The 21863-nt window shown below is 42.2% G+C and overlaps 1 protein-coding gene across 1 annotated transcript in view; it reads right to left on the bottom strand.

The window, feature by feature from the left end:
• LOC141111747 (polycystin-1-like protein 2) overlaps positions 1–21863 on the bottom strand; it is a 160168-nt gene that overhangs the window by 22020 nt on the left and 116285 nt on the right. Inside the window, exons 34-37 of the mRNA XM_073603883.1 lie at positions 19242–19376; positions 17798–17983; positions 9164–9491; positions 2803–2936 (exon numbers count right to left, since the gene is read on the bottom strand). Coding sequence (XP_073459984.1) covers positions 2803–2936; positions 9164–9491; positions 17798–17983; positions 19242–19376 — 783 coding nt within the window. The remainder of the gene's footprint in view (positions 1–2802; positions 2937–9163; positions 9492–17797; positions 17984–19241; positions 19377–21863) is intronic.

Genomic DNA, 21863 nt, shown 5'->3' with positions numbered 1-21863 from the left:
AAGTAAAGTTATTATTTTTGTGCTATTTCGTAAAAGAGCAAAAATATACATCATTCATAATTTGATCTATTTCTGTTCAGATTTTTTTTTATAGATAAGTAACACTTTTAGGAGATTTTCATAATATAAACCAATTTAAAAGAGGCAGATACAACAAAAGTCGAGACTTTCAAACACTTCGCCCAGGTTCACACTGCTGCGGGATTGAAATTGTGCGACTTCAGCTGAACTTGCACGATTTTATTCCCGCATGTCAGTCCGACGATTTCAGAGACATCTGTGCGGTTTCCAGCACAGATGTCTATCGAAATCGCACCTGAAATCGTAGTACAGAACTAAATGTCAAACTGAATTTCTGTCTAGTAGTCCCATAGCAGAAAACTGCTGATTGTTATAATCTTAACTGTAATGCCCCGTACACACGGTCGGATTTTCCGACGGAAAATGTGTGATAGGACCTTGTTGTCGGAAATTCCGACCGTGTGTGGGCTCCATCACACATTTTCCATCGGATTTTCCGACACACAAAGTTTGAGAGCAGACTATAAAATTTTCCGACAACAAAATCCGTCGTCGGAATTTCCGATCGTGTGTACACAAATCCGATGCACAAAGTGCCACGCATGCTCAGAATAAATAAAGAGATGAAAGCTATTGGCTACTGCCCCGTTCATAGTTCCGACGTACGTGTTTTACGTCACCGCGTTCGGGAATGATCGGATTTTCCGACAACTTTGTGTGACTGTGTGTATGCAAGACAAGTTTGAGCCAACATCCGTCAGAAAAAATCCTAGGATTTTGTTGTCGGAATGTCCGATCAATGTCCGACCGTGTGTACGGGGCATTAGAGTGGGTAACAAACAGCGATACAAAATCTACAAAATGACACAAGTGTTTAATCTCTCAATTTCTGTTTAGGTGAGCATACTTTTACATACAAATTTGTGAATTAATTTGATAACACTGTTATATAATGTTTATTAGGTAACAGTTTTATTTTATGCTGCCAGCGGGCTGAACAGAAAAAAAAAAAAAAAAAACTGTTATGCCCTGTACACAAGACCGGACTTTCCGGCAGAAAAGGTCAGACGGAATCATTCCATCGGACACTCCGATCGTGTGTGGGCTTCATCTGACTTTCTCTTTCGAAAATTCTGACGGACCTAGAAATAGAACATGTTTTAAATCTTTCTGACGGAATCAATTCCTATCGGGAAAACCGTGCTATTCCGACGGACCAAAAACGACGCAAGGGCAGCTATTGGTTACTGGCTATTGAACTTCCCTTTTCTAGTCCCGTCGTACGTCATCGCATTCTAAAAGATCCGACTTTGGTGTGATCGTGTGTAGGCAAGTCCGTTTCAGCGGAACTCCGGCAAAAAAACCATCAGAGTTCATTCCAACGGAAAAACCGGTTGTGTGTACGCGGCATTAAAGTTTGTACATCGACTTTCCGACTCAGCTATTGTGTTCTGACAGCCCCCCACCCGCCAAAACACACTGGTCAGCTCTCACGGTCCGAATGTCGGACAGTTTCTGTTGAATAACTATGCCCGTGTGTATGGAGCTTTAGGCTTTGCGGTAATTTCACTGCATTTATAATTTAGCTATTAAAGTGTACATAAACCCAAGAACAAAAATGTAATATATTGCATCTTACAGGTCTTAGGCATAGTGGGTTCACCTGTTTTTCATTAAGGCTTTTTTCACCCACTGATCCTGCATTTCTATCCCAAAGTAACAATGCTCATTCACAATGGAGGAGCAGCAATGTCAACCTAAGGGTTCATTTACAGTTGTGGTAGTAGTGGTGGGGTGGGAGCGTAAATACGTACGTGTTTTTCTGCTCCCCAACCACTCCCTCTTAAACTGCAGTGGACAGAACTGTACACATGCCGCGGTACTACCACCCACCAAACATGACCCATTTAAGTGAAACGGGGCCACGCTGTAAGTGCACGCATGCATGCGGTTGCAGGGGGGTGGTGCAGTATTTACTGGGTAAAAATAGGTGGTCAGTAGGCAACGTCACCTCCTTGCTGCCTATCAAAAACCTCTGAAAAATGACCCGCGGTTGGACACAGCACGCCAGTGACAGCTGCATGTGTAAACAAGGCCTAAAGCCTGGTACACACTGCTAGTTTTTTTTTTGTTCAACCCACCGGGCTGGTCAGAAAAAAATGACAGTTCAGGTCGAAGCTGCTGTACTAACAATCCAATGTTAGTACAGTGATCTCCCCTGCTGTTCTATCGTGTTCTGACAGGGGGACGGCCCTCCCGCCAAAACACTCTGGTCAGCACTTTCGGTACTCTCGGCCATTGGCTCTCAGTCGTTGGCTGAGAGTGCTGATCGGAACCTGGTCGGCAGACCTTTTTTGTTCATGCCCCTTCGACAAAAGCCAGCCGTCTTATATCAAACAGGCTGCCGTACACATGGGCCGTATGTTGTCTGACTTCTATTGAACCGGCCGATGCCACCTGACATTTGGCCCGTGTGTTCTACAGACAACTTTTCTCTCTTCTCCATTACGCGGTTTAGGTTCTGTGGTCTCTACAAACTTTCTAATAACATTATTTGAGATAAGATTGCAGGAAATAGAACAGCACTGGATTTCTGGACAGATCAACAGGTATGGTTTTAGACTTCTTCTACTGATATAACAAAATGCTTTCAACAGTAATTTTAACAGACCAAAAGGGAGAAAGTAAGAGAAGTTCATTGTTAGGGTTTACATATACTTCCAGACAGATTTGTGTTGTGATGCAGATAGAACTTTAAAATCCTCTTACTGTTGCACCTACCTAATGCATTGGTCTCAAACATTACCCGGACAATGCAGAAGAGGTTGACATTGGCATTATAAATTGTAAATTCTACAAAAAGAGCCCTAGTGAAATCGTCCAACCAGACATTGTTAAAAAGGTTTCGCAGAATTCTGAAAAGAGAAAGAAACATCAAGACGTAATTGAACAGCAGAATCTTTGATTTCTTTTGACTCTAAGTAGAGACGCATTATTTGTTCTCTTCTGCTCCACCTCCCACCACTGAAATCCTCTCATTCCTGCTGTGTTTGAGCCTCTTCAGCTGCAGTCAGAAAAAAATGATTTATTGCAAAAATGCCAGGATAGAGTTATGCCGCGTACACACAATCGGACATTCTGACAACAAAATCCTGGATTTATTTCAGACAGACGTTGACTCAAACTTGTCTTGCATACACACAGTCGCACAAATGTTGTCAGAAATTCCGATCGCCAAGAACGCGGTGACATACAACACGTACGACGAGCCGAGAAAAATGAAGTTCGATAGCCAGTGCGGCTCTTCTGCTTGATTCTGAGCATGCGTGGAATTTTGTGCGTCGGAATTGTGTACACATGATCGAAATTTCCGACAACGGATTTTGTTGTCGGAAAATTTGAGAACCAGCTTTCAAATTTTTGTTGTCGGAAATTCCGTCAACGAATGTCCAATGAAGCCTACACACGGTCGGAATTTCCGACAACAAGCTCCCATCGAACATTTGTTGTCGGAAATTCCGATTGTGTGTACGCGGCATAACGGTTTCCATAATTCAAAATATGAGTAATTGCCTGTAATATTTAGCAGGATGATTCTGGCCTTGAGTATATACAGTATCTCACAGAAGTGAGTACACCCCTCATATTTTTGTAAATATTTTATTATATCTTTTCATGTGACAACAATGAAGAAATGACACTTTGCTACAATGTAAAGTAGTGAGTGCACAGCTTGTATAACAGTGTAAATTTGCTGTCCCCTCAAAATAACTCAACACACAGCCATTAATGTCTAAACTGCTGGCAACAAAAGTGAGTACATCCCTGAGTGAAAATGTCCAAATTGGGCCCAGTTAGCCATTTTCCCTGTCCGGTGTCATGTGACTTGTTAGTGCTATAAGGTCTCAGGTGTGAATGTGGAGCAGGTGTGTTAAATTTGGTGTCATCGCTCTCACTCTCTCATACTGGTCCCTGGAAGTTCAACATGGCAGCTCGTGGCTCATGGCAAAGAACTCCCTGAGGATCTGAAAAAAATAATTGTTGCTCTGCATAAACGGTGGCCAAGACCATACAGCGGTTTAACAGGACAGGTCCCACTCAGAACAGGCCTCGCCATGGTTGACTAAAGAAGTTGAGTGCACAGGCTCAGCGTCATATCCAGAGGTTGTCTTTGGGAAATAGACGTATGAGTGCTGCCAGCATTGCTGCAGAGGTTGAAGGGGTGGGGGGTCAGCCTGTCAGTGCTCAGACCATACGACACACACTGCATCAAATTGGTCTGCATGGCTGTCGTCCCAGAAGAAAACCTCTTCTAAAGATGATGCACAAGAAAGCCCACAAACAGTTTGCTGAAGACAAGCAGACTAAGGACCTGGATTACTAGAACCATGTCCTGTGGTCTAATGAGACCAAGATAAACTTATTTGGTTCAGATGGTGTCAAGCGTGTGTGGCGGCAACCAGGTGAGGAGTACAAAGACAAGTGTGTCTTGCCTACAGTCAAGCATGGTGGTGGGAGTGTCATGGTCTGGGGCTGCATGAGTGCTGCTGGCACTGGGGAGCTACAGTTCATTGAGGGAACCATGAATGCCAACATGTACTGTGACATACTGAAGCAGAACATGATCCCCTCCCTTCCCAGCATTGAAAGCTGATGTAATCCAAGCAACATCACTTTATGCTTATGCTTAATTACTATCATTATAATGTAAGGAAGATAAAACGGAGAGATCATTACATGAATTGCTCATGGCCTTGATGGATGTCACCCTCATGCCAAACGAATTAAATTTATCTTTCCTTGAATGTAATCAAACTAAATATTAGTGTGTAATTTAACAAGTAACGTGCATGTGTATTGTTTGAACAAATGACAGAACCACCCTATAATTTGAAGGTATAATTGTATTACATTTTGTAATTCTAATATGGAGGTGACACTGAACTCCTTAGCCTACAGTCACAGGTATCTCCTATCCTGATTAAACCCTAGTTTGTGTCATCCCCTGGGGTCCTGATGTCGAGCATTGAGGTTACTTTGTCCCTCTGTTGCACATTAATATACAAACTGTTAATATGAATCTAAGCTTTTATTAAAGCAATAAAGGCACTGCTGCTGCCTGTGGATCCTACCCAGCAACCCCTCTCACATCACTGTCAGCATCATAGCCGGGCTGGGGCTAAATTCCATAGACAATCTAGAAGAAAGCAAGTCTACGGAGGGTTCAGGAAGAGAACCGGGAGATTTATTTCAGAATGGATCACGCAAAAGATGACAATCCAAAATTCCTTGCCATGTTTTGTGCTGGCAGCGCTTAAGCATAAGGCTTTTGCTGAACACCATGTAGACTCATTTCTTAGAGATGTTGTCTGTTACCTTTAGTTACCTGTGAGGTATTTAATATAATTTAATAATATAATCTAGTAAAGGAAGGTTTCTTTGGAGAAATCATTACATAAGTAAACTATCGCCTATTCAGATTTATTATGTTTCTAGAGCATCTGTCACTTTTTGAATGACAATTGCGTCATGCAACACTTTTATAATTTTTATAATTTTATATTTTTTTTTTCACACAAACAGAGCTTTCTTTTGGTAATGTTTAATTACCACTGTTTTTTTTTTTTTTTTTTTTTTTTTTGTGCCATAAACAAAAAAGAGCAACAATTTTGAAAAAAAAACAATATTTTTTACATTTTGCTAAATAAACAAAAAAATCCAGAACATTTCGAAGAAGAAAAAAAGTTTTTCATAGTTTGTTATAAAATTTTGTGAACAGGTATTTTTTTCTCCTTCACTGATGTGCGCTGATGAGGCTGCACTGATAGGCACTGATAGGCTGCACTGATAGGCACTGATAGGCTGCACTGATGGGCACTGATGAGGCGGCACTGACAGGCTGCACTGAGGAGGCGGCACTGATGGGCACTTATAGGCGGCACTGATTAGGAGGAACTGATTGGCAGCACTGATTTCCACTGATTGGCAGCACTGATGGGCACTGAGAGGCAGCACTGGTGGGCACTGTTGGCACTGCACTGATAATCAGGACACTGATAATCAGTGCCCTGATTATCAGTGTAGATGTCCTTTTTACACAAGCGGGTTATCGGCTCGCCTCTCCTCATCCTGACATTGTGGCTGAATGATGTGGCTGAGTGGGAACAGCCTTGCATGGCCGTGTTTGTGACAGCAAGCTTGGGGAGAAGAACCGGCCACTTGCTGTCACTCGAGGCGACGGGCCGGGGAGAGGCTACAGCCGTAGGAACATGTTCCACCCTAAAAACGGGTGGAACATGTAACAAAGGTAAACTTATCCTTTAACAATGCAGCAGGACAGCCACTCAGCATGGGACCTGGATGCAAGTTGGAATTCAGTGGAGAAGCAGTGTTTACTACAGTTATTTTTCAGAGGGATACTACAGGTATGGTAAATCTATAGTTACACTGGTTAAAGCTGGACCAATGTAATGAATTTAAAATATCCATACATGGGATTATTTTTTAATCATGTAACCCCTTAAATACCTTGCTGTTTATTCAAAAAAAAACACCGATAAGGTAAAATGTTGGTGTTGTTCATGACATCTGGTAGGTGTTCAAATTGTCACTTTCATCTTATGGAATTAAAAGAAACACCTCTAGTTATTGCATACAATAATGATTATGTTCCACTTCATTTTTTTTTTTTTTTGCTGCATATCATGACTGTTGTTTTTTATTTCATATAATGTGTTATGTTATGATGAGAGATTATGGTTAAAAAACAAATTTTTAAAGGAGTCACAAATTGTTACATGTAGTCTTTATACAGCCATCCACTACCACCTCCTGACCCGATAGGATAGTCCACGCACAGATCATAGGAAACATCTGGTCCCTATGTAATCATTTCATGTGAGATATCCATAACTCATACTCCTGCACAATATATCCAAAAAAATATAGGTCAACTAGCAGGGGTTACAGGATACAACACTAAGCTGTGGCAGTGGTGTATATCAAATGGCTCCTTATACACCACTGTCACAGCTTACTGTTGTATCCTGTAGCCCCTGCTGGTTGACCTATACGTTTTTTGGACATATTGTGCAGGAGTATGGATATCTCACATTAAATGGTTACATAGGAACTTGATGTGGACTATCCCATTGGGTCAGGAGGTGGTAGTGGCTGGCTGTATAAAGACTACATATGGCCCCATTGAAGATGCAGACTGGGACAAAATACTCGAGGGAGTCAAGACGGTATCCCCAAAATTGTCAGATAGATTGACGCAACTGTATATTATACACAAAGCTTATATAACCCTACTAAGAATGACCAAAATTCAAAGCACATTTAATCCACTTTGTCCCAGGTGCTTGGCTACACCAGGTTCCTTTCACCATCTGATATGGAGCTGCCCAGACATTCAGACTTATTGGGCACAGGTTATTCGACTTTTACATGATACCATGGGCTCTGCAGTGGTTCTTGACCCAAAACTTTGTTTGCTGGGATTGCTGCCTGACGTGGAAATGGATAAATATCAAACTGTATTTATATATGAAACTTTATTCTTAGCACGAAAAGTAGTGGCAAAACTTTGGATGCAGGCAGCACCTCCCACTACACTGTTATGGAAGAAAGATGTTAACGACACACTACCATACAGAAAAATGGTATACACACACAGGGGATGCCCACACAAATACTCCAAAGTATGGGAAAGATGGCTGGAGGATGGCGAGACCTGTACATAATCATACAGAAATCCTTCGGGTCTTCGGATACGCACCCATAGACACTAGGTCAGTAGAAAACAGGAACAGGAATTTCCATTTTATAATAAACATGAACCAAAGAGCACCAATATCACTAATAATTGTATGGCAAAGAGCCCAATATGTATAGTACATGTACGAAATAAGTTGCTAAACCAAATACCAGAGTTATATGTCCACTGTAACACTCCAAAGAGACTATATGTTAATAGACTTATGTATATGAAAACTGTACCTAAATGTGAAGGATTATGTGCTTTTTTTTCTTCATGTTAATAAAGTTGGTTTTTCCAAGTAAAAAAAAAGACTACATATAACAATTTGTGACTTCATTCATATATTTATCTCATATGAAACTTCGAGTGCCCCGCGAAACGCAAACCTGCGTCGGCGCAACAGCAAGTTTACATCCACCACTTCTATGGGGTTGATGTCAATCAACACTAATGCCCCGTACACACAGTCGGACTTTGTTCGGACATTCCGACAACAAAATCCTAGGATTTTTTCCGACGGATGTTGGCTCAAACTTGTCTTGCATACACACGGTCACACAAAGTTGTCGGAAAATCCGATCATTCTGAACGTGGTGACGTAAAACACGTACATCAGGACTATAAACGGGGGCAGTAGCCAATAGCTTTCATCTCTTTATTTATTCTGAGCATGCGTGGCACTTTGTGCCTCGGATTTGTGTACACACGATCAGAATTTCCGACAACGGATTTTGTTGTCGGAAAATTTTATATCCTGCTCTCAAACTTTGTGTGTTGGAAAATCCGATGGAAAATGTGTGATGGAGCCCACACACGGTCGGAATTTCCGACAACAAGGTTCTATCACACATTTTCCGTCGGAAAATCCAACCGTGTGTACGGGGCATAAGAAGAAAGTTTTTGTGTTCAAATTTCAATGTTACGTCTGTGGTATATGTGTACAATCATGTTTTTTCAACATTTTTATGTAATTTTTTTGTATGTTTTCTGTATAATAAACTCTTTTGATACTTTTTTTACTTCTTGGTACCGCTATAGTCCTTCAGTTTAGTAGTTAGGCTTTTTGTGTATGAATTTTTCAGGATGAGGTACTGGACTAAAATTGTCCAAACAGTTGATGGCTCCTTTGAAGATCCCTTTCCCAATCTTTTCTTTTTTTTAGCAGTCCTCAGAGCCTCTCGCTTATCTTTGCTATGTCTGCATGAAGATTCAGCATTGGATTTTTGGATAAATCCTCATGACATGTCACTCAGGTCTGGTAGGACAGCAGGAGCAACATTGTCAAGAAATCACAGCACTGGATTTTCCATAAGCAAGATGTAGCTATTGTTTTATATTTGCCTTGATTCCATCACCCAAATAAAAAATTTAGAAAAATACCTGCGTGCAGTTGTTCTATCGCCTCCTAAATGTACCACATAACCCCCTCCGCGGTATGTTGACAGTCGACCCCAGGTAGGCTGGCCTCTAAGCTTGGACTGGCTCTTGTAGTACCAGGCAGAATCAGTGTTGGTTGCATTGGTGAATGCAGAGGAATTCCAGCCTTCACCATAATGTTCCATATCCTCAGTATCAAGGGAATAAAGTGCCCGACATTCATTAATCGTATTCTGGAGGACAGAAGCTACTGGGCAAGAGTCCTTCTTGACTCGCACCTGGCGAAACCTTGCGCTGCCAACCAGCTTGGAGTTACCATCCGTCACAAAGCCTGTACCACATCAAACAAAGAAGTATATATTATATAAATATGTTAACCACTTGATCCCCGGGCCAATTCCAACAATTTTCACATTCATGTAAAAAATCAGCAATTACTAAAAAAAAAAAAAAAAAAAAAAAATCAGAAAATTACTTAGAACCCCCAAACATTATATTTTTTGAAAGCAGAGACCCAGGTGAATAAAATGTTGATTATTGCAAATTTTTATGTTGCATGATATTTGCGCAGCCATTTTTAAAAGCATACTTTTAGGGAAAAATACACCTTAATAGATTTTAGTGTACACAAACACAATATAACACCCAATTTTTGATAAAATATAAAATATGATGTTATGCATCATACCCAGCATGTTAGTTTTTAAAACTGCGTATACCCGTGGAACGGCGACAAACTGCGGTACCTAAAAATCTCCATAGGCGATGCTTTATAACGTTTACATAATACCAGTTTAGAGTTACACAGGAGATCTGGTTCTAGAACTATTGCTCTCGCTCTGACATTTGCGGTGATACCATATATAAACTGTGCAATCACCATTTACATATGCATGTGGTACTTATGAGTGGTTTGATCAGATGCTTTACAAGCTGGTAATGGCTGGTATACATCCAAACTGGATCCTCATTGCTTCCAGTTTCTTATATCAGAGATGGGAGGCGGGTACTGATGTACCTTTATCCCCTCTCAGAGCACAAGTGCACCATATGGTGGGGGTACCAGGCTCTCCGATCACACAGGAGAGGCCAGTAAAGATGGCAGGTGGAAAGTACTGTTTGAAAGCCTTATCAGAAGAGTGCCTGTTGATAAATGTGGCTAGTCTGTAGCACCATTTAAATAAGAAAGTATGTCTTTTATATTCATTCCAAATTTCCTTATGTTTTTGTGGCTTCATTAAATTCAACTAAGAATTGCTGCAGTTGGTATCTGATACTATTTTGGCATTTCAAAATAACACCACAAAAGAAATACTGCTAGGGTCTTACTGGATGCATTTGACAGTTGTTTTTGAGATTGGTGCTATGAATGCCTTCAAAAGTATTGGTATTAAAAAGTCTGAACAAGTGTCTGGGCTTTGATTGGAAAGCCCAAGAAAGCATAAGATGATGGAGGTGTGATTAACGTTAGTAACTATAATGATCTGCAGTAATTTTGCTAATGTTAAAGCGGAGTTCCACACAAAAATGGAACTTCCGCTTTTCGGAACCCTCCCCTCCTCCGGTGTCACATTTGGCACCTTTCAGGGGGGAGGGGGGGTGCAGATATCTGTCTAAGACAGGTATTTGCACCCACTTCCGGCATAGACTCCCATGGGAGTCTATGCCTCTTCCTGTCCCTCCGCGCTGTCTCCTGGGAAACACACAGCTCCCAGGAAAGAGCGGGGACCACTTGGGACGCGCAGCGCGACTCGCGCATGCGCAGTAGGGAACCGGGAAGTGAAGCCGCAACGCTTCACTTCCTGATTCCCTCACCTAGGATGGCAGCGGCAGCTGCCGAGAACCAAGCGGGTTCTCGGCATCGCCTGCCGACATCGCTGGACCCTGGGACAGGTAAGTGGCCATGTATTAAAAGTCAGCAGCTGCAGTATTTGTAGCTGCTGGCGTTTAATATTTTTTTTTTTAGGCTGATGTAGGTGGACCCCCGCTTTATTGATGTCAGTGTAGCACCCTCTAGTGTGCATCCAGTGTAGGTAAATTCATTTTGTTGAATGCCGTGATAAAGGGCGCTCCCAATACAATCGTTAAAAATACAAAAAGTGATTTATACAAATAGTATGTATACATTCAAAACCGTGTATAAACGTGTATTAGTGAATGGCTTCACTTTATACATGTGCACAAATGTTTCAGAAAAAAATAATATATTTATAATTGCTCAAACAAATATATCATGAAAAGTTAGTGGTATAATTCCAAGGGAATTTTTTTTAAGTGGGTAAAAGGTTCTTGCAGAGAGAACATTACAGAGTTCACGCGTATTTAAAAGGTGCCATGGCAAATGTTGGAAAAGAGCAATTGTCAGGAAAAGCTCAAACAAACTGGGTTCACTTAAAAATCTATCTACTTATACAGCCATAGACGCTCATGATTTTCAAAGAGACAAGAGGGGCAGAATATGGAAAAAGCAGTGAGGAGCCACATGTTTCTTACCATACCATAACTTGAATATGATCATTTGCAGGGACATTACTGAAAATATGAGCTTGCAGACTAATTTCAGTTAAAAAAGGATTCAGAGTTGAAGGCCTGGTCCCATTTACCATTATCTCTCATAGGAAAACTCAATCTAAAAAATGAAAATCCTCCCAGTCTTGCTGTATAGATTAAGGCATTCCCCTCTCTGGATTCCGAGATCCTTTTTTAAGCAGTTTGATTCCCTTGTTAATTAATTTCTCTGGCAATCCCACCCAGCTAGATTTAGCAAGAGGAGATTACGTAGGCCCTGGACACAGACCTATATACCTACTAGTTAGTGGACATGCTCACCCATGCCCCCAATTGGCTGATCTCAGATAACACAAATGCCTCTGTAGTCCTAGAGGCAGCACACGGCTCCTATGAGACGCCCCATGACCACCTCTATAGAGGATTGAGAACTTCTTATCCATCGCTAACCCTGGCAATGAGGGCGGTCATCAAAGCTTGGCATATTACCATAGCTAAACCCAAACTCACAAGTGGTCATTGGTCCCCCAATACAGAATTTCAGTCACTACCCTATCCTTGCCTATTGGAAGTATTTAACTGATGTATGTGATGGGGGTACATTGATCAAGTTTGATAGGCTGAAGAGTAAATTTAAATTTAAGTTACCAAATTCCTTTTTCTTCGGTTCCTGAAGCTCCGGCACACCTATGGCTCACAGTTTCTCACACATTCCAGTTGGAGCAAGATGACTTAGAGTCTCTCCTTCGGGATGATACTCTCTGCAAACCACTATCCATGATTTATAAGGCATTGCTACCCTCCCTTCATGTAGGCCTAGATGCACTGAATACTATGTGGCATGTGGAGGAGCAGGATCTTGAAAGTGAGGATGTGTGGGAATACCCATTTACAACAATTAATAGCAACTAGAGATAGGCTAATCCAATTCAAGATTTTGCATATAATTTATCTTAGGTCACAGCGGCTACATGGTATCTACCCCAATAATGTAAATGGATAGAAAACTGGCTAAAAGACAGACTTCAGAGAGTAGTGGTTAATGATTCTTACTCTGAATGGTCTAAGGTTATCAGTGGTGTACCCCAAGGTTCAGTGGTGGGACCCATACTTTTTAATAACTTCATAAATGATATAGGGTCTGGGATTAAAAGTAACATTTCTGTCTTTGCAGATGACACTAAGCTATGCAGTGGAATAACGTCCTTACAGGATGTCTCCAATTTACAAGCCGACCTCAATGCACTGTCTAATTGGGCGACTATGTGGCAGACGAGGTTTAATGTTGATAAATGTAAAGTTATGCACTTGGGGGCTAAGAACATGCATGCATCATACATGCTAGGGGGAGTACAACTGGGGGAATCAATGGTGGAGAAAGATCTGGGGGTTTTGGTAGATCATAAGCTCAATAATAGCATGCAATGCCAAGCTGCGGTTTCCAAAGCGAGAAAAGTCCTTTCTTGTATTAAGAGAGGTATGGACTCCAGAGAGAGAGATATCATTTTGCCCCTGTACAAATTATTAGTAAGACCTCATCTGGAATATGCAGTTCAGTTTTGGGCATCAGTTCTCAAAAAGGATATTGAGGAACTGGAGAAAGTGCAGAGAAGGAAAACTAAACTGATAAGAGGCATGGAGGAGCTCAGCTATGAGGGAAGATTAGAGGAACTGAATTTACTCACTCTTGAGAAGAGGAGATTAAGGGGGGATATGATCACCATGTATAAATTGGTGTTGAACTTGGTGTTGAGTTATTCACTTTACAGTCAACACTGAGGACAAGGGGGCACTCTTTACGTCTAGAGGAAAAGAGATTTCATCTCCAAATACGGAAAGGTTTCTTCACAGTAAGAGCTGTGAAAATGTGGAATAGACTCCCTCCAGAGGTGGCTCTGGCCGGCTCAGTGGATTGCTTTAAGAAAGTCCTGGATTCTTTCCTAAATGTACATAATATAACTGGGTACTAACATTTATAGGTAAAGTTGATCCAGGGAAAATCCGACTGCCTCTCTGGGATCAGGAAGGAATTTTTTCCCCTGCTGTAGCAAATTGAATCCTGCTTTTCTGGGGGGTTTTTCGCCTTCCTCTGGATCAACTGTGGGTATAGGATTGGGTATATGGAATTGTATAATATTTTCTATTTTATTTTATTTATTTATTTATTTATTTTTTATGGTTGAACTTGATGGACTTGTGTCTTTTTTCAACCTGACTAACTATGTAACTGCCTCCCGCTGTTGGAGATGTCCAAGTTATCCTGCAGGATTTACCCATATCTTCTTGGAATGTTCACAGATTCAAATTTATTGGCAGGAGGTGACCCGATTTATATCCACTCTGACTACCAAACCTGTCCCCTAAAGGTTAGTTTGTGCCTACTGGGGTTAATAGACTCTATGGCCTTTGCCAGGGCTGTGTGCACCCTAATGGGTCTTTTATTATTCTATGCCAGAAAGGCTATTGTGCTCAAGTAGAAGTCAGACAGGGCCCCTACTCTGTCCTTTTGGAATCACTTTGTCATTTCAGCGGTTCCTTTCTAAAAAGCAACCTATTTATCCCAGGGCTGCCCCCAAAAAAATTAAGAAGGTATGAAATCTGTGGATGAATTCAGACTCTGCTATTGATGATCAAGGTGATGGTGGATCAGAGTCCCCATCTCATGGTAATAGTTGATCAAACCCTGGTTTGAGCTTGACCTCCGAAGGAGGCTGCGGAATTTCTGTATAAATGCGAGAGCAGCTGAGGAACTGCTAGCACTATTGTAGACTGTCCTTGCGTATATGAGGGGGCAATATATTACTAGGATTTATTGGTCCTATGATATTTTCTTTTATTGGTGTGGACCTGAGCAACGGGTTTATGGTTAATAGTAATAGCTGTGTTTTGTAAGCTATTGGTATTGTATGATGTATTTGTATACCTGTTAGCTGGGGAATGCCCCAAGGCTATGTTTTGTATTAAAGTTCTTAATAAAGAGAAGTTAAATAAAAAAAATCATTCAGAAATGTACCCTTCTTTGCCTGTTTGTTAATTGGCTACTGTCAGTCTTTAGCTTTATATTAACTACCCCACTATCATTACAGAAACCTACTTACTGGATTGCTAGGGTAGAAGTATATGTGAGTAGTAGGGAATGGGGTTGTCTTTATTAAGGCCATATTCCCTAAAGAGAGGTAAGAATATTTTACTTTCACAGTAAAGTATAATTGACAAGTTCTCCCAACAAGTAAAACTCCAATGTTGTTGAAAAAAAAATCCTAGTGAACTAAAACCAGAGGCGTATCTAGCGAAAATGGTGCCTATGGCAAGCACTGAAACTGCGCCCCTGTCAAAACATTTGAAACCCAACTTTCAGATAATACTGTCAGTATATACAGGTATATAGGGAGAACAGTAGGTTAGTAGTTGGCACTTGCCTCACTTGGTTTGAATCTGGGCCAGGAAGCTATCTGCATGGAGTTTGCATGTTCTCTAGGTGTGGGCATCCTCCAGGTACTCCAGTTTCCTGGCACACTCCAAAGCCATGTTGGTAGGTGATGGTCCCCTGTCTGTATGAAGCGGCAATGTACATGGGTGATCATATTCTGCATGCCACCCCCCATGTCCAAAAAATGATCCAAGATGAGTGCTGGCCCAAAATCCACCAAGAGCTGAACAGGACTGAATGGAAGTATTCATAGATATGTGTAGGGTCCTCTATGATTGTAGGGTCAGTGTAGAATGTAATCAGCCATGTACACTGCCAGTCTGTACACGAGGTACAATTCACCTACCTGCATGTGTTTGGAGTGGGAGAGGAACCCCACAAGGGGAACATGTTAAGTACATGCAGCTAATGTCCTGGGCAGGAGTGAAGCCCAGTATATAAATATATATAACTAGGGGTAGACATTGGTGGGGGGGGGGGGGTACCTGCTTCTCCTTGCTCTCCTATGGGTGGGGGATTCCTCTTGCAGCTGGCACCCTCCAGCATGTAGAGTCTGGAGGCATGCCCAGGATGCAGGCTAACAATAAAATGTCAAAGAGAACATAAAGCACACAGGCAGTGTCAGCAGGCATGGCCGGCCACCTACACCCCATGTAAGTGTAGAAATGGAATGAGGGGCACTTACCTAGGAGGAGCAGTCTATGGGTCTGCTTGTGTGCTCCCTCTTCTGCTCCTTCAGTACCCGATCTATGCTCTTGCTGACTTTCTTGCCCTCCTTCTCCTCCAGTCAGAGTTTGTCCCATCCCTTCTGCAGAGGATGTTGCTGGTGCACCTGCTGGCCCTTGCTGTCCCCGGTGCCGCTGCCTCCCCCGTTCTGTGGTAGTAGAAGCAGCCTGTCTGGATTGTCCCCTCTGGCCGCTTTGCACAGCTCCCCCCGAGGTTGAGGTTGTCCATCCCTGAGCTGCTGCTGTGATCTGGCCAGGGTCCCATGCAGATCCCCATGCCTCAGGTCCCCGGCTCTTATAGGCACTGACAGCTCTGGGGCTGCTCGGTGTTCGAGTTAGTGGCGGCGTTAGAGATGGAGCCGCTGGGATCACATGGCTCCGGGAGATGTACACGTGCTGGAGCTCTGTGATCGATAGCCACAGATCAATGGGCAGAGAACGGGTAAGAGAGAGATCGGGGGCAGATTTAGCGATGGGCGCACCCCGGATGAATGGAGAGACATTCTTAGAGATGGCAGTGTGGGGCAGCGGGATGGAGCTTAGCTCTTCATCATCCAGCCGGGGATCCCGGGAGGAGCGGGGAATACAGATCCCAGCAGCTCATCACATTGCCAGCGGGCCATCGTGCATCTTCTCCGCTAAGCTCCATACACACAGCACAGATCACCTGACACTGCCAGGGACCTCAGCAGGCCGGTCCACCTTACCGTAATCACCGCACACCTTGCGCATCCCCCACACTCAGCTTGCGCAATGGCGACACCAGGGGCGCAGCTTTTCTGAGCAATACACCAGTTTTAACATTCTCACTTTTCTCCATCATGCGCCCGCTTTACATGGCGCCCATGGCACTTGCCATATGTGCCATACCTTAGATACGCCACTGACTAAAACACATTGCAAGGGTTTTAGCAAAATCTTTTTCTGTTCTTAAGAAACTGATATGTCCCTTGCCAAATCCTTTATCATACTGACTGCTAAGTGGAAGAATCTGCCTACAATCTCAGTTTTGTAATGAGAAAAAGAACATCTACATCCTTTTCGCCATCAAGAATTTTAGGAAGCATCTTAGAAAAAAATGAAACTCCTATTGCAAGGGATGCCTCTAATCTGACTTCCAGCCATAGGCATGCGCAAAGGGTGTGCCGGGCGTGCCTAAGCACACCCTAATCACCCCGTGCAGTGCCGATTTCCCCTGCTTTCTGGCACCCCCTGTCTCCCCCCTGCAGTGCTTCCAGCTCCCCTTCTCTCTTCTCCCACCGTCTGCTGCGGGAGATGTTTCAGGATGGAGAGCAGGGGAAGGGGCCAGTCATTTACCAGCCCATTCCGTTTCTAAATTAACACAGTGATTGATCTGTACTGATTGCTCCTGTTTTCATTCTTAACTGAGCATAGTAAACTTCAGTTTGTGAATTAACAGGCAGCCACTCAGCATAGACCACTTCCCACTGTTCACTGTCCTGTGCAGCTGAGGCTGCAGAGAAAGGGACTGGGGAATCTCTGTCCTCAGTTCCTTTCTTTGTCTCAAAGGTGAGACATCAGGGGTCTATTCAGACCCTTGACATTTCACTAAAGCACCCCAACAGGGCTCCTACAAAAAAATTAAATACAAAATAATAAAAAATATTGTCAAAAATAATAAAAAAGTAAAATTGGAAAAAATAATACAAATTAAAAACTACTGACACTGTTCACTGCCCTACTTGACACCAATCTCTGCTCTACTGACACTGTCCACTGCTCTGCTGATATACAAATGTGTGTTTGTGCTCTGAGGTGCACACCCTAATGCAGTAGGCTGCGCACACCAATGATTCCAGCTATGAACAAATACATCTGGAAAAAGAAGCAAGCCAATCACACAAGCAAGATATGCAATATATGGGGGTGTTCCATATTCAAATAGTTCACTTAATGCCCTCAGTTTCCATTTTAGGAGAGGGTGCAAATAAAACCTGTAAATACAAATTGTACCTGGATAGGTTCCATAGAGGTTATTGATGAGGGTAGTGTTAGCCCAGTTAAAGAAATCTTGGTAGCTGCAGACTTTCCCCATTCCATCTGTAAAACTGCCCTCTATGTGCTTGTTAAGGTAGTATGAATTTGGATCTCTTTGTCCATATGCCACTAGTAGAAGCATCCACAGGAATCCTATGTAGGCTAAAAAACAAATACAATAGAAACACAATACAATACAGCCACATACGATTTCAGATTTAGCTTAAAGCTGAAGTTTAATTTGCTTATAACTTGCCTCCTCTGGTTCCTTCCTGTCCTCTCATTACCACACCTTTCATTTTTTTTTTAATAACAACTTTCTTTTTCAGTAACCTTATTTTAGACACAGTGATGTCATTGGGTCTCTGTGCTTCTCTATGCTATTCAGGCAAGTCATGCCTGGTCGGAGGGGCTGGGAAGGTGCTGTATATAGCTTCCTGAAAACTTCACAGCATTCTGTCTTAGTACTGCACTCAATACCCCTCAGCCCTGATGCAGGCAATATACAGTATCTCACAAAAGTTAGTACACCCCTCACATTTTTGTAAATATTTTATTATATCTTTTCATGTGACAACACTGAAGAAATGACGCTTTGCTACAATGTAAAGTAGTGAGTGTACAGCTTGTATAACAGTGTAAATTTGCTGTCCCCTCAAAATAACTCAACACACAGCCATTAATGTCTAAACTGCTGGCAACAAAAGTGAGTACACCCCTAAGTGAAAATGTCCAAATTGGGCCCAATTAGCCATTTTCCCTCCCCATGTGACTTGTTAGTGTTACAAGGTCTCAAGTGTGACTGGGGAGCAGGTGTGTTAAATTGGTATTATCGCTCTCACTCTCTCATACTGGTCACTGGAAGTTCAACATGGCACCTCATGGCAAAGAACTCTCTGAGGATCAGAAAAAAAAGAATTGTTGCTCTACATAAAGATGGTCTAGGCTATAAGAAGATTGCCAAGACCCTGAAACTGAGCTGCAGCACGGTGGCCAAGACCATACAGCGGTTTAACAGGACAGGTTCCACTCAGAACAGGCCTCACTATGGTCAACCAAAGAAGTTGAATGCACGTGCTCAGCATCATATCCAGAGGTTGTCTTTGGGAAATAGACGTATGAGTGCTGCCAGCATTGCTCAGACCATACACCGCACACTGCATCAAATTGGTCCTTATGGCTGTCGACCCCCACAGTACATTCACATGTATGATTATGCTGTAGCTTAGCTGTAGCCCTACCTGCGCCATTCTCAATAAGTCCATGTAGTAGATTTTTTTTGAAGCTTCAGAATTTCATAGAAGTACATATTATCTATCTGCCAAAAACTGTAGCTTTTATTATTTTCCTTTTTCATACATGCTCTGGATTTCTGATATATTAAGAAAGCAGTTTGATTTGTTCTGTGCCCAGATCTTACCTAGTATTTCTCTTATTAATGCAAATACTTTTTGCTCTTTGATACAATTATCCTTCATCTTTGAGACATCGCTAGGAGGGGGAGGCTGGTACATGTTGCTGTCTCTGCGAGATTCCAGCAAAAGGTTTGAATCACCTGTGGATACACAATAAATACAGATGCTATTCTGAATGAAGACACAATAGATGGGTTCAATGATTTCTATTTTCATTCCCTTATTTGCATTATGGCAGGGTTTTCTATGATAATTGGAAATGTCTCCTTCTGCTCCTGACCCATTTGTTACAGTAAGATCCTTCACTACATAGGACCGGGAACACCATTACCAAAATACCATATTTTGCCAATTTATCTTTGTGCTGCTAAAGTATTAGACTACAGAGGAGTAACTATTCAAAGTTTGTTCAAAGTTTGTTAAAACATTAGATATTTATTTCAGTATCAGTTAGTAAAACAGCATTAGTGTCAACATGAACATCTAATAAAAAACCATTTCCGTCAGATTACTTGTCCTCCAGTAAGTGGTCCATCACATGTAGCTGTCATACATAACCATATAGGTCAAAATATTGATTACTACTAGACATAGTTTCCTTTCTAAACACTCTAGACTCTATGTATCTCGGGTTGGAATCTCCCTGGGGCTCCAGCACCCGCCCAGGGAGCAGTTATGCACATGTGGCTCATCTACGAGGTGGGTCTCGCACGCTCACATATGGCTGAAATAGATTGTACTGTGATAAACAAACTATATAATGTAATGAAATGACATTCACATTCAAATATGATTAGAAATGGTATTGTTTTCCTTCATAGGTGAGTACTGTGTGGTCTTCATGGGCCCTGATGAAGCAATGGCGAAACGCGTCGGAATGTGAGGACCTACCCATCAGTGCTCATCTTTTTGCTACTGAATTCTATGCAGGAAACTGCAATATGTGTTTTTTTTGTTAGATGTTCATGTTGACATCAATGCTGTTTTAATAACTGGTACTGAAATAAATATCTAATGTTTAAACACATTTTGAATAATTACTCCTCTTTTGGGCTTGCACAGTCCAATCTTTTTCCATTTTTTTCTACTGTATACATTATGGATGATGGCCATGAATGTCACTATAATTATTTCATTAGGCAACAGAGATATAAGTACACTTGTCACTGACCTTCTGAAAATACTGGTTACCTGGCTGCTGTATGCTCCGAATCACTGCCCTGCAACAAGTATGCAAAGATGTAAAGTCAGACTCAGAGTAGAGTCTGATTACATTTCTAGGTTTGTAACTCTGAAGTATTGAAGCTACAGGCATGACAACCACATAACCAGCGCTTTTTAGAGAAGTCAGCAATGCCCTTTTCAGCTTTTCTAAATGATAGGTTTCCTTCAACACTCATGAATTGCTAAAAAAAAAAAAGAATGAAATAAAACAAGATTGATGAGCTCTTTTAATACACAGGCATAGGTTTCTAAGTATAAAAAGTTTGCTGAACAAATGCAACACGTTAACATAGCTCTAACAAGACTTGACATAGCCTGCGTTATATAACTTTCTCATATGATTGAAGCTCCATCTAGTGGTCAAAATTGCTTTTTTTTCATGATTGGAGATAGTTAAAATGAATACCGGATTATGGCTACTAGATGGCAAATCAATCATAAGAGATATTTAATGCAGAAAATGTGAAGTTTCATTGGAGCTGTTTGAATGTGTGTCACATTCGTTCAAGAAGCCTTTTTATACATAGACCCTATAATGTATAATTTTATACTGCAGTACTTGGTTTGAACATAGATATATTTTAAAGTCCAACGTCGAAGCGGATCCGCCTGCTCAGTGGGGGATCTCTCCCCTGATCCCCGCTGAGTAGGCGGATAACAGGTCCGTGTCCACTCTGCATAGCAGAAACAGCCCATTGTTCTCTATGGGGCGGTCAGATGGAAACGGACTGCCTGATTCACCAGATGGATGGGGAATGATCCCTATCAGTCAGTTTTTAGTGGATCAGATGCTGGTGGGTGACAGCGGAAGCATGTCTTCTGACATCCGCCACCCCATAGAGAACAATAGGTCCGATCGGGTCCACCTGAAAAACGGACAGGCGGACCCGATCGGTCAGCTGGTGTGAAAGGGGCCTTATGCCGCGTACAGACAATCGGACATTCCGACAACCATAGGCGTGCGCAGAGGGTGTGTCAGGTGTGCCTGGGCACACCCTAATCCAGTGATGGCGAACCTTGGCACCCCAGATGTTTTGGAACTACATTTCCCATGATGCTCAACTACACTGCAGAAGTGCATGAGCATCATGGGAACTGTAGTTCCAAAACATCTGGGGTGCCAAGGTTCGCCATCAATGCCCTAACCACTCTGTGTGGTGACGATTGCCCCTACTGCCTGGGCAAACCCGCCGGTGTTGCACCTACTCCCCCCCCCAGCTGCTGCAAGGGATGTTTCAGAATGGAGAGCGGGGGGGGGGGGGGGCTAATCAATATGTCATTTACTGGCCCATTCCTTTTCTAAATGAACACAGTGAACACACTCACTCACTGTGTTCAAATGTAACTGAAGCATAGTAAACTGTGTTTACTATGCTTCCGTTTGTGAATGAACACTTCCCATT

Source organism: Aquarana catesbeiana, linkage group LG11 (genome assembly GCF_042186555.1).
Source record: "Aquarana catesbeiana isolate 2022-GZ linkage group LG11, ASM4218655v1, whole genome shotgun sequence".
Taxonomy (NCBI): Eukaryota; Metazoa; Chordata; class Amphibia; order Anura; family Ranidae; genus Aquarana; species Aquarana catesbeiana.
This window is presented reverse-complemented; position numbering and strand designations above follow the sequence as displayed.